The following is a 13,441-nucleotide window of genomic DNA, read 5'->3' on the forward strand; positions in this document are numbered from 1 at the left end:
GTCAGCTGTCAAAGTTGCCGGCTCCTCCGTTCTTCAGCAGCTCACCTCATCTACTAGTGAGGGGTAATGAAGGTAGCCGGGAAGGCACCACCTAAGTAGTCTTCTGTTCGTTTATCTGTGTGTGCATGTCGGTATCTCTGTATGTGTCTGAGTGTGTGTGTTTGTGTGTGTCAATGTGTGTGACTGTGAGTGTGTGTGTCTGGGTATATGTGTATGTCTGTGCATGTGTGTTTGTGTGTGTCTGTGTGTGCCTGTGAGTGAGTGTGTGTGTGTGTGAGTGTGTGTATGTGTATGTGTGTCTGGGTATGTGTGTATGTCTGTGTATGTGTGTTTGTGTATGTGTGTTTGTGTCTGTGTGTGTGCCTGTGAATGTGTGTGTATCTGAGTGTGTGTGTGTCTGGGTATGTGTATATGTCTGTGCATGTGTGTTTGTGTGTGTGTTTGTGTCTGTGTGTGTGCCTGTGAATGTGTGTGTGTGTGGGAGTGTGTGTGTGTGTCTGGTTGTGTGTATATGTCTGTGCGTGTGTGTTTGTGTGTGTGTGTGTGTTTGTGTCTGTGTGTGTGCCTGTGAATGTGTGTGTGTGTCTGAGTGTGTGTGTGTGTCTGGTTATGTGTATATGTCTGTGCATGTGTGTTTGTGTGTGTGTATGTGTTTATGTGTGTGCCTGTGAGTGTGTGTGTGTCTGAGTGTGTGTGTCTGGGTATGTGTATATGTCTGTGCATATGTGTGTGTTTGTGTATGTCTGTGTGTGTGCATGTGTGTGTGTGTGGTTGTATGTGGGTCAGAGGACAGCCTTGGTGTCATTCCTTAGGTGCCCTCCATCTTTTGTTTGATACAAACCCTCTCACTGCCTGGGACTTTGCTAAGTAGACTAACTTAGCTGATCACTGATCCAGGGTTCTACCTGCCCCTGCTTCTCACTTTACCACTGTCAGGGTTATGGGGACTACAGTCACCTCCCACAATGCCTTGCTCTTACTTGGGTTCTGAGAACTCACCTCAAGTCTTCAGGCTTTACTCAACAAGACATCTCCCCCATCTCTCTTCTTGCCTTTCTCATTTTTTAGTCCATTATATTTATCACGTACAGGTGTGTGCCTGCACATGGCACACCTGTGGCGGTCAGAGGACTTGCCGCAGTTAGCGCTTACTCCCATCTGCTTCCCATGGATCAACCGCTGGTTGCCATGTGTGATGCCAAATGCCCTTATCCACTGAGCCATCCTGTCAACCCCCCCCCCAGGAAGTGTTTTACTGGACTCAATGTTGAAGCATAAGACAATAAGCACAGCAAGAGAACCTCTTAGCTCACAAAGGGAGCTCAACGGTCAACCAAGATATCTAGAAAAGGGGTGCTTGTACCCATCTTAACAAATAGTCATGCACGTGGGTGGTTGTATTTGTCCTAGGCAGGGCACTGTCCCTCTGAACCGGCCAAAACTCTCCCCATCTTATGCTGCCATGGAAAGCAGCTCTTCTCCTGGCTGGGGCGGGGGGGGGGAGCATGGTTGGAGTTAAGTCTGGCATCAACTGTTTCCAAACAGGCATGGCTGTGGCCTCCTCACCTTAGGGGCCAGAGTTGTGCTTGAGCAACAAGCAGCTGCAATCGTTGAGTGATTTTCACAAGCCATCTGTGGCTGGCATAAGGGAAGTCTGGCTGGCTGCTTGATTGACAGTCCTTCGCTCAAGGCATGCAGGACACCAGGGAAGAGTCTAACAGCTAGCTGTCAATTAGGGATTCAAATCACCGCCCCCTAATGTCTTCACAGGAAAACTAACATCAGAAGGAATGCTTATATTAGTAATTTACTGTTCACAGTCATCGTGACTCAAACAATATGTAGCAGTTATTCACACCTGTCAAGCAGTCCCCAGTCTCTCAGTATCTCAGATGCCATCCCTGATACAGCTTAGAAGACCTGAGCCTGGAGTTGGCTAAGCCGCAGAGTGCCCAGGGAGTTGTGTTGATCCATGCAAAAGACAGATCTCTGGTGGTCTATGGCAGGGGACACTCGGGTCCACCCCAGTCAGTGTGGGGTCCTCAGAACTGGTAAAACTCTGAGGTTCCTACCTATACTGTTTTTTTTTCTTCTTGGGCCAGGAGCAGCCCATGAAGACCACCATCCAAGACAGGAATCTAGACCCACCAGGAATCTACGTCATCAGTCCCTCATCACTCTGAATCTACTTTCTGCTCTGGAAGCTGCAATTCTGGTTCCTTTGTAGACTTTAAACAATGCAGTTAGTGGGGATAAAGCTGTCTATATGTTTCTAGTGTTCCTGCCTTCACTATGTGTGCAAGGGAGAGCATTAAGACATTATCCATCAGTCTGTGACCTACTGGGTCTTAACCCAAGCCTCCATCACACTGACGCTACTGAGAATGAATACAAAGGCATCTTGGTTCCCTCAGATGACCTTGAGTGTTTTGGCTCATGAGTATCAGGCAGCTATGGAAGACTTTCAGGGATCCAGAACATATGTGCTCTCAAGTTCTGGCAGGAGGCAGGGCGCCTGTCTGTCAGTAGGAGAAAGTCACAGAAGGGAAGCCAGAGACTTCCACTCAGAGGCTGGAACCCGCCTCTTATTCCTTGCCTGACAGGCACTGGCTCTGTGCCTTCCTACCTGGATGATGACCCCATGTGGAGAGCAAGTCCTGGGCCTAGGGGCATAAAGACCTTTGGAAGGGCATTGCATCCCCTGCTGGTTGCTGGCTCAGTCTGAGGTCCCAGGATAGGCAGCCAAGCTAGGAGCCTCCATGGTCCAAGTTAAGCGAACATGGCTATTCTGTGGGAGAGCAGGAGAGCTTCAGGGCAGAGGGCACACAGTGAATGCCACCGAAAACTAGCTTAGTGACTGAAGTTCTTACTAATTTGTGCTGAAGGCACAGACAATAGGAACGTCTGAGGCAGGGGAATTGCGTGATTAAAGGCTCAGGACCAGGTAATAGCAATCAGAGGGAGCCCTTCTGGGTGCCATGGTGACTCTGGCCTGGTCCCCTCTCTCAGAGTTTCTACCAGTTCCGCTAATCTGCAAGGCCAAGCAGAAACCCCTGAGAATGCTGTAGGGCTGACCGCTAGCCTCATGAGACAGTGCGGTTCAGCGACCCGTGACTGTGAGCTCTGAACGAGATAATCAAGAATTAGGGTGACCTAAATCCACTAACAGGATTGAGTTACAGGCAGTCAGAGAGGCTTTGGGGCTGAGGAGAGACTAGGTAAAGACAGGCAGAACTTTGGTAAGGACACCATGGGTAGAGAGCCTTGGGGGCAGTATGGCTCTGGTCTAGCTTCACATCCTCCAGCCTCCAGAACGGAGGGGAACGGAAGTGAGGTGCTGAAGGCCAGGTTGGAGGGCTTTGTAACAGAAGCCCCAGGCAGCTCCTGCCAGTGCTCTGAGGAAGAGAAGGCCAGGAAGGAGAGGGTATGGACAGCACATCTAGAAGGACACCTCAGTAACCTGACTGAACCCTGAGTCAAAAGGTTGGACCTACAGGAGACCCAGGGGCAAAGTTCCCAACAGAACAGCAGGTGCCGGGCTCATGGGGCTGACTTGGTGCACACAGGGTGGAACAGGTCTGAAATCCTGCTCTTTCTCGCGTTCTGACACCCCCCTCCCCGCCCCAGTAACTGCCGGGTGGCCCTTGCAGTTCTCCAGATTCAGACAACAGATCAACGGTGATTATGAGGAGGGTTGGGAAGAAGCATATGACTCTTGGAATTCTGCCCACACGAACCTCGGACAGTGTGGAGGCTTGTCACTTCCCCCGAGTTCCTAATTATCCCTCAGCTTCTTTGGACTCCAAACAGTGGCTGACACTTTGGAATGGCCTGTGGCCTGTTGATCTCTTGAAGTCTTAACAAGCCGTTATACAAAACACCGACATTCTCCTTGCCAGCTGGCTGTGGGCATAACTCAGAAGGACCTGGTCCTTTGTGCCAAGTTCCCCAAGGACCCTGCATGTGGGTGTATAAAGGGAAGTCAAGTGAGGGCCGGTACAGCCTTTCAGCTCCAGCAATCTGTTCATTGGCTATGAACACAGACCCCGGAGATGAAGGCTCTGCTCCTGACCACAGGCTTCTTCCTGCTTGCTGCCCTGAGGGCCCAGAACTCCTCATCCCTTGCTTTGAATAACAGGCAAGTGAGTCAGGGCTGGGGGACAGGGTGGCATCTCAGACTTTACTGCAGGACACCAAGGGTTCTGGATTCAGGGAGGATCCCAGTCTGACCCCTTATTGCAGGTTGTAACCAAAGAGAGTAGATCAATTTGGAGCTAAGGGATCCCCGATGCATGTTCAGGCATTCCTGGGTGCAGGGCTGGAGACTGAGAAAATGTACTAGAAGGCGGCCCTGGTACCCTAGAAGTAAGCAGGTCTCCATCATATGAGTGCTCGGTGTTTTGGTGGGGGAACGAAATAGCCAGACGTGAGTGGTAGTTGGAGGGCAGGTGTTCCACAGGGAGGGTGGGCAGGCACCAGGCAAAGAGGACATCCATCTTTTAGTTTTCTGGGAAGTGGTACATGAAGGCCTTGGTGATGAAAGACAACATTCCAATAAAGAAGGTCTAGCCCATATTTGTGTTGGTGCTGGACAACGGTGACTTGGAGTTTTCTTTCGCACATACGTGAGTGTCTGTGGCTCCCGCGTTGTGTTGGTCTCTTACCTGGCCCATCACTTCTCAATGGGTAGTTTTTTTTTTTTTTAAATCCTTCTGACTTGGAAAGAAGAGTCCAGAGGCGGGATGTGGAGGGTGGACCCCAATCAGCATGAGGGTCAGTTGCTTTGTAGACCAGGCTGGTCTCAAAATCACTGAGATCCATCTGCCTCTGCCTCCCAGGTGCTGAGAGGTCGGGTTTAAGAGGGCCACTGCAAAAATAGTTTCTGATTTCAGGATGCATGGCCAGTGTCTTGAATTGGCCACCATCTTGGAGCAAACAGATGTGCCCAGCCATTACTCAGCCTGTGAGTACCCTGAACCCCGGGATGGATGACTGGCAGCTCATGGGAGGGAGCACTTCCTGGCAAGTCCCACCCCCAGGAGGCATCACAGGCCAGGGTATGAGATGACTGGAACTTCTATAACTGGAGTCTGGCGTGGCCATCAGAAAAGGAACCCAGGTGATGGTTTGCAGGGTGGAGCTCACCTTTCTCTTTCTGGGGCCTCCACAGTTGAGGGGAAGAGCCAACTGGAGGTGCAGCTGTCTTCTGTGAAGGACCATTGGCTGATCTACTGTGATGGGGAGATGGAGGGCATGCACTTCACAACCACTCAGCTCATAGGAAAGCTTCACCTACCCATGCCTAACGCACCCGTGCCTAGCCCCGCTGTTCCTCTTCTTCAGAGCAGTAGATTCCCGGGGAGCAGGCCCCACAAAGGAAAGGAGCAGCAGGCAAGAGCAGGGCACAAGGCTACTGGGCGGCTGAACCTACCTACCTTGCTGAGTTCCGCTGTAGTGACTGATAGGCCCAGCAGGGACCATCCAGGACAGAGGTCTCTTGACTACAGATGCTGTTAAAGCTGCTTTGTGGAGCCTCGGGGTGTCAGGCATGGTTTATGTGAGGTCAGGGTGTCCTGACTGGCGCCTTCTCAGCTCAGTGCCTCTGGGACATGGGGACTTTTTAGGTCAGGTGCAAGATGTTACAGGCCCCCACTGGAAGGCTTTTGGTTTCCTGGGTCATCTGGTGGCTCAGATGCCCCCCAAGTTCAGTATCAACACTCCCTACCTCCTTTTCTGCCCTCGGCTATTCCGTGATGAAGCCTGAGATGCAGGGCAGAGCTCCTGTCTGTGGCACTGGCTCCTTCCTAACCTGTGTGGACACCTCCCTCTGCTCACCCATCCCTCTTCCACAGCGAGGGACCCCAAGGAAAACCTGGAGGCCTTGGAAGAATTTAAGGCGTTCACACAGAAAAAGGGGCTTGTACCAGAGAACCTGGCCATACTTGAGCAGATGGGTAAGAACACACATAACCCATGTTCCCTTCTCTGTCCGCTATGCCACCTGTAACCCTGTCACCCTCATGTCCCCTGAGCCCAGGTGGACACTGCAGGCCCTGCTGCAGGTCTTGGTCATGGGAGGAGTCGTAGATATGATGGGCTCTTGTCCAGACCTCATTCTCATCTCTGGCTTTTTTGCTTTCTACAGACAAATGTGAACCCAAGAGTGACTAGGGTAAGTGAGCCTTGAAGCCAACAAGAGCCTTGGAATTCAACAGGAAGCTCTCGGCTGCAGCCGGGAATTGCCCAGTTTCTGCGTCCCACACCCTGGGTTTCTTTAGCTTCGTTCCTGGGTCGTTTAAGGTTTCCTACTTGTCATCTCATCAGTGGTCTTGTGCTGGTGGTGTGACCTGCAGCAGTCAGGTGAAACTGCCCAGTTGCCACCCAGCCAGGAAGTGCCTGTCCTTCTTAGCCTTGCCCTGGTCCTTCTGGGGATTTCCTACCTGCCAGTGTACACACTCACACACACACACACACACACACACACACACACGTTCATGAGCCGACTCTGGGTGACATGAGGACACTTTGATAATGGAGCAGAAAGTCCTAGGCACACCAGGTACAGGTGGAATCATGATGTCTGTATCCTTTATGGCCCCCGCTTGTCGGCCACACCCTTGCCTGGTGACCACTGCATAGACAGCTTCCCTGAGGGAAGTCAGAAGAAAGGAATTCCTTGTCCATCACAGGCTAGCCCTGCATCTCTGAGAGCCTGTGGTGCTGCTCCAAAGCACCCATCGTCCCTCCCCCACCATAACCCTGCACTGACTGACTCTACTCTCCTTGCTACAGAGACTCACACTCTGTCTCCTTTCTAGATCATGGTGAACCAAGCTCCAAAGCCGCCCAAGACAGTACCGCCAGAACCTCTGTCCTGCGTGATGTGGAAAGTGTACCCTGCTGGGCCATCTGACTTCTCCTCTCTCTTCCCTATTCTCTCCTCCTCCTCCTCCTCCTCCTCCTCCTCCTCCTCCTCCTCCTCCTCCTCCTCCTCCTCCTCCTCCTCCTCCTCCTCCTCCTCCTCCTCCTCCTCCTCCTCCTCTGCTCATCAATAAAAAGCTTCAGTAGTCCCTGGTGACTCTGGGTATGTGGCCCCTGGATGAATGTATTTATTCTCCCTTGGTGGTCTGTTGATGGCTGAGAACTAACTGTAGGAGAGAAGGAATCCCCTAGCCTTGTTTGGTGTAGGCTTCGAAGCTTAAGAGCGTTCCGGCCCCCCTGGGACCCTTCTGTAGGTGTATCACCCCAAAGCCCAGGTTTTGGGCAATGAGTGTGATGAACAAGAGGCCCAAGACAATGACAGGGTAAGGCTCCAAGGCAAAGGTGAGGACCAAAAGAGTCTGTGTGCAGATGGGGACCACTTGGGAACTGAGGTAGGGATGTAACCAGGGCACAGGCCTGGGGCTAGGTTCCCAGGCACAGCAGGACAGACTGTAGGACATTGAGAATTTGTTTCCACGGGTAGGGGACAGTGTTGTGGTCTCTCCCTGCAGGCTGAACAAATATAGGAGCTGTTGTGGGAAAAGACCCAGCTCCAGGAGCAGCCTTGCTAGAACATTCTGATGCCACCAATGCTATTTCTTCGATCATTCTGAGACTATGCTCTGAGCATCATGAGAGGCCAGCTAAGACCCAATTCTCTCTCTCTCTCCTCTCTCTCTCTCTCTCTCTCTCTCTCTCTCTCTCTCTCTCTCCTCCCGTGAGGATATGTGAACTCACTAATTTTTTTTGTAATCTATGTACCCTCCTGCTCAAACATCCCTAGTCCCCAGTACATTGTCACTGATGGGAATGACCAGCATCCCAAGACCTCTACACAACACAGCAGGCCTCTAATACAAACCACTGGGGTTCATACAGTCATGTGGCTTCCATGAGGAGGACGTGCTCAGTGTCCCCCCCATTGGTAGGGAGTCCCCACTGCAGTGTTGGATAGTCAACTTGTTGTTTCAAAACACCAGCTTTATGGCAGTTTTCAGAAAACTGACATTACACATGGGTTGTGTACACAGACACAAGTGCACATACGGAGGCACACACACACATATGCATACATAAACACGGGAACATAGACATACATACATACACGCACATGTGAGCATACTGATGCATAGATGTGAAAACACAGGTACACAGACACACATATACACACATATGACCACAAGTGTGGATAGATCTGGATGCTGCCCAGCAATCAAGGAAAGGATCTAGACAGGGCCGGAACGCTGTGCCTAGAGCTGGAGGGTCCGGGCAGATGGCTGGCACAGGAACTCTGTTTCTTGTGGGAACAAGGCCTGGGCATGACGTGGGCAGGAGCACAGCAGCTATTGGCTCCAGATCCCAAGGAAGCGTTTCCCACACTGAAAGAACCCTCCAGGTTACCTCTGTCTGAGGGGGAGGCCCAAGCAAAACTGTGGTCAGGTCTCCAGTGCAGATGGTTAGAGCCTCTGTGTGGCTGAGGGAGGGTCGGCTGCCGCCTCAAGGCCTCCCTCACGAATTAGACAGACTCAGAAGGCCAGAGGGCAGACCAAGAAGTGGGATCCCGTGCCGAGTCTGGTCTCGGTGCAGCACATTCTAAGGACGGCAACAGGACGAAGAGCAACAGATGACCAGGCTACCCAAAGAGAGGCGAGAATCTGAAGTGGGACTCGCTGGGGTCAGACCCTGGTCTGAACTCAGGGCTCCTGACCAGAGCTGGAGGCGGAGGGCAGCACGGCTCCTCTCTTGTGGTTTACAGACTTCTGCCAGGTAGAGAAGGAGGCCCACACGGTGCCCAGGCAGGCACTCCGCATGGGGCAGTGTGGCACATTCATGCCCAGTGTGTGGGGGTCTCAGTAAGACACGATGCAGATTTCCATTAGTGTTGATTAGGGTCCCCCAAACCCAAATTCACGGTAGCATGATGACAGGATATATATTCTTTCTAACATCCCCGGAGGTCAAAGCCACTGTTTGGAAGGAACGTTGCTATCTTGAGCTCCTCTATGAACAGTGATGGGTAAAACACTGGACTCTCAATGTCATTCGGGAAAATGCCAGCGTGACTGCGGAGTCATAAGCATCTCCATCCCACGTTGTTGGTCATTTAGTGGATGGGTGGGTGGCTGGGGGAAGGTGGGCGGGGGAGGGGTGGATGAGAGACTGACCCGTGGTGGAGCGTAGCCATGGTGAATGGATGCGTAGGAGGGTGAGCGGATGCACGACAAGACAAAGGGGTGGAGAGTTAGGCAGATGCATGAATGGATGGGGAGGCAAACTGGAAGGCTGGTGGACAGGCGACCAGTACTGATCAGACAGACTTGGACGCTTCAACCCAGTGCCCTTCAGGCCCTTCTTTGTGAGCGGTTTTCTTCCAGTTTTCTTTCTTTCTTTCTTTCTTTCTTTCTTCCTTTCTTTCTTTCTTTCTTTCTTTCTTTCTTTCTTTCTTTCTTTCTTTCTTATTTTCTAGACAGGGTTTCTCCGTAGCTTTTTTTGGTTCCTGTCCTGGAATAGATGTTGTAGACCAGGCTGGCCTCGAACTCACAGAGATCCGCCTGCCTCTGCCTCCCGAGTACTGGGATTAAAGGCGTGCACCACCACTGCCCGGCTCTTCCAGCTTTCTTGCAGCTTTCTCCCCCCCCCCCCATTCCTGTTTTGGGCTCAACGAATGCTGATCAGGTTTCAGACCTTCTTGTCTTCTCTCAGCGGAGTCATTAATCCACTCCTTACTGTGATGGGGCCACGTCCACCCTTGTTAGAAAGTAACGATTTCACAGACACTTCCAGTCAGTGCTGGCCGCCTCTGCTGATGGTGGGAGAGAGCGGCAAGGGTAGGGAATCTTGCTGCACCTGTCTTTGATCTTAAAACAAAATCCTTTCAGAATCTTTCTGCTTTCCTCACAGGCTCTTTCTCCCACATTGGTCATAGTCTCTTCCCATAAATCCCACCATCTCTGGTCGTAGATGAATTTTCTTAGCTATGATCATCTTGGTTGTTGGCTAATTTCGCCACACCCCTATACAGCTCCCTCCTCTCCCCTTTCTTTCCTTTCCCCTCCTGTCTTTCCTGTCTTTCTTTCTTCCTTTCTCCCCTTCGGAGTACTAATCACGCTCATTTCCTCTGTAGGTTTCTGGAAAAGTGGTGTCTAGCCACTGGCCCGGAACCGCTCCTTTCTTCAGCATGAACACTTCCCTCCCCTCCAGCTTCCTGACAAGCTACAAAGGAAAGCCATAGTTCCAAATACTCTCTCTGTGAGTGCCCATATCCCAAGCTCTGCCCCCGATTCCCCGATTGGCCCCTTTTCAGAGGTTGGCACAGCCCCTTGAGGCAGATTCTGTGTCTTGAAGCTTCATGTGCCTGTTCACCTAGCAGACCCAAGCACTCTCATTGGTGACAATGAGGGCAAGAGACATGTCACCATTTTGCACCTGAAGGTGAGGTGCAGGCACTGGGAAAACACTGGAGTCTTCTTACTACTTCATACCTTATAAGCCCGGCCCCATAACCTAAGGAACAGGAGACCTAGGGCTCTCAAGTGAGCCAGATATGGAATCAGACAACAGGTACCAGAATTTGGGCCACTTGTTCTGAACTGAGGTATCCCCAACAGCCTCCTCCAGCTGGCTCAGCTGCAGCCACCAGCAATGGGTTCTAAATTGGCAAGAAATGGGGTGGGGACCCAGGACGTGTGGTCACCGATACCCCAGTGAGAGATCTCGGCACCAGAAAGCTTGTTAGCAAAAGACTCGTAGAGGGTGTCTTTGTAGAGCATCTCATGGTATCTGTAAAGGGGACAGGCAACTGCAAGGTGTCATGGCCTAAGCTAGATTCTAACACGACAGCCTCCAGGTTAGTCCCTCAAGTCCCCAGATGACCATTTGACAGATAGAGGCCGAGTCCTCTTATATGAAAAGTTGGTTTAAGCCTCCCAGTAGGAAAATAAATAAATAAATAAAGCCTCCCAGTAGGTCCTTAGCTTATTTTGCATTTCTCTGTGTGGATTATAACCAGGAGAACCATGGGAGATGACTCAACATCAGGAAGTAGGCCAGACCCAGAACGCCATGGGCAGACACACACACACACACACACACACACACACACACACACACACACACACAGAGCTTTCCAAGGCCTAAAACATCATCCAAGGGCACCTAGCAAGTGATGTCCACAAGCCCCAGGAACTAAGCCAGATGCCTCTCAGCTTGTCTTGGCTATTTGAGCCTGGAGTCCCTGGTCCACAAAGTCGCCCACTGTCATAGGCATAGTGAACGACATAAAAGGCCAGCTCGTAGCTAAAAGACTAAGAGCCAGCCATCACAGGTGTTCCCAGAGTTCTGCAGCTTCCTGTCCACCAAACCTGCCCTAGGACAAACGTCCAACCCTAGAGCCCTCAGACCAAAGAAGCCCCAAGTTACAAGAATGGGAATTCCATTTGGGCCTCAGGGCCCACCCCTGGCCATGGGAAGGTCCACTCTGTTCCTGGAGGGCAGGCAGTGGGAGGGGTTTTTGATGGTACCCTGTGGGCTAGGCCCAAGGGATGGATGTCCCATAAGTTGATCTTTCAGTCTTCTTGATGATGAAGTTACTTGATTAAAAGTAACTTCATGCTCGGACACTTGAGAGGAGGGCAATTAATGACCTATGGCTGGGAGATGGACCTGGACAGCCACTGGTAGCCACAGGAGAACAGTGGCTCAGGGTGTGGTCTGAGCAGGCCCAGAACTTCTCACTGTCCTGTTAAAATGGACACAAGGACCTGGCCCAGCTTGCCTCTATGAAGGGTGATGCGCACCTTCTTCAAGCTTCACTTTCTACCTTGGGGACCCTCCTGGCAGTGCTCGCAGGACCTGGATCCTTACCTGTGCTGGCCCATTCCCTAGGAAACTGTTCTTCTGACCCCTTCACCTCACCTCGCCACACACAGAAGCAGGAGGTGAATACAGACCCAGATCCTGTCCATGAGGCTGTGTGAGAACCCCCAAAAGAGCTATACATTTCTGAAGGCGCCACAACCCTCACCAGCCACCATCCCACAGGTCTGTGCCCAGGACCAGGTGGTGCTGGCACTACCCATTGGGGAACTTCCTCATGCAGAGACTTCAGCATCCTGCATTCAACATCTGGATGAACATGGTTCCTCCGGCAGCACTCCTGCCTGGAAGCCCCTCATGGTGTCTAGGGTTTGAAGAGTGACATCTGTCCTCACCCAGGTCCTTCAGAATATTATAGCTTCACCCTACTCCATGCCTCTTTTGCTGGCTCCTGTCTCCATGGGATCAGTCTGGAAATTTCCACTGTATTTCTAGAGCCAACACTGGCCCCAGGCTCTGCTCAGCTCTGCCCAGCCCCCAGCATACGTTGGTGGATACTAGAGAGGCCATATCTGCGAACAAGTCCATGGTGTCCCAAGGTGATAGTGGGAATTTCCACAACGTTCCAAGAATTGTGAATTTTCTGACAGCAGAAAAGTGTTGTCGTGTGCACATGTGTGTACTCAGATGCATGTCTACTCTCACGTGCAAGCACACTTACAGGCAAGGCACATAGGATCAGAGGCCCACAATCGTACTGCACACATACATGCATGTACACTCGCTCATGATGTATACAACCATGAGCTCATGGCGCATGCACACATGTATGTGTGCACACATACCCCACCTGATCGGAGCAGCTGCAGCTGAATGACAGAAAGACCAAGTCATAGCAACAATTGCGCCCTCGGGCTTCACCATGGAGCACAGTGGGCCTTCCACCGAGACCGCTGGAGTGGCCCTGGACTACCCTGGCCTTTCTGTCATCAAAGGAGGGGAAAGGCCTGGCCATCTGGAGACTAGGAACTCAGATCTCCTTGCCAACCCCCAAGTGAATGGCCTTGAGCACTTCTGCACGCACGCACGCACGCACGTGTGATCAATTATGGCTCTGACCTTCAGAGCGATAATCCTTTTAGTCTCACTGACTGAATAACCTGGCTTCCAGACCAATACTGGGGCTAGGGTTGGGGCTGCGGCTGAGGCTGGGGCTGGGAAAGCAGGGAAGCCTCTGCCACAAGGGGGTTCCATGGGCATATGGGAAGGGCACAGAGGGTACCCTGAGGGGTGTCCTCCCCAATGGCTCAACACTGTATATCCTGCCCAGCCTTCACCTGCTGAGATGCGAAGGCTTGGCGTTGGCTATCTCTCCAGGCCAATGAGGTGCCACATCCAGAGTGTCCCAGGCCCACCCACAAAATCATCGCAGTCCAGAAGCCAAACCACACAGTGTCCCAGTCCTGGCCCGCACTCTGACCTTTTAATGGAAGCATCTTGTAGCCCCAGGGCTGGCAGCATCCTCCCCTGAACTCCTAAACTTGTTGGCTCCTCTGGGTGGGGGAGGGGTAGAAGAACTTCCTGCCTCCGAACAGTATATATGCAGCCAACTGGGGCCTCTGAGCACCCATATCCTGAGGACTCA

The 13,441-nt window shown here is 51.9% G+C and overlaps 1 protein-coding gene across 1 annotated transcript; it reads left to right on the forward strand.

The window, feature by feature from the left end:
• Positions 1-1,532: 1,532 nt before the first annotated feature.
• On the forward strand, positions 1,533-6,966 carry LOC126509374 (vomeronasal secretory protein 1-like). Its single transcript, XM_050155243.1, is given in 7 exon segments — positions 1,533-4,142; positions 4,504-4,625; positions 4,893-4,963; positions 5,171-5,285; positions 5,857-5,954; positions 6,146-6,172; positions 6,819-6,966. Coding segments are annotated over 6 exon segments (522 nt in total). The 5' UTR covers positions 1,533-4,052; the 3' UTR covers position 6,172; positions 6,819-6,966.
• The last annotated feature ends 6,475 nt before the right edge of the window (positions 6,967-13,441 follow it).

Source organism: Alexandromys fortis, unplaced genomic scaffold (genome assembly GCF_014885135.2).
Source record: "Alexandromys fortis isolate MF-2015 unplaced genomic scaffold, M_Fortis_MF-2015_v1.1 scaffold_72, whole genome shotgun sequence".
In the NCBI taxonomy this organism is placed as follows: domain Eukaryota; kingdom Metazoa; phylum Chordata; class Mammalia; order Rodentia; family Cricetidae; genus Alexandromys; species Alexandromys fortis.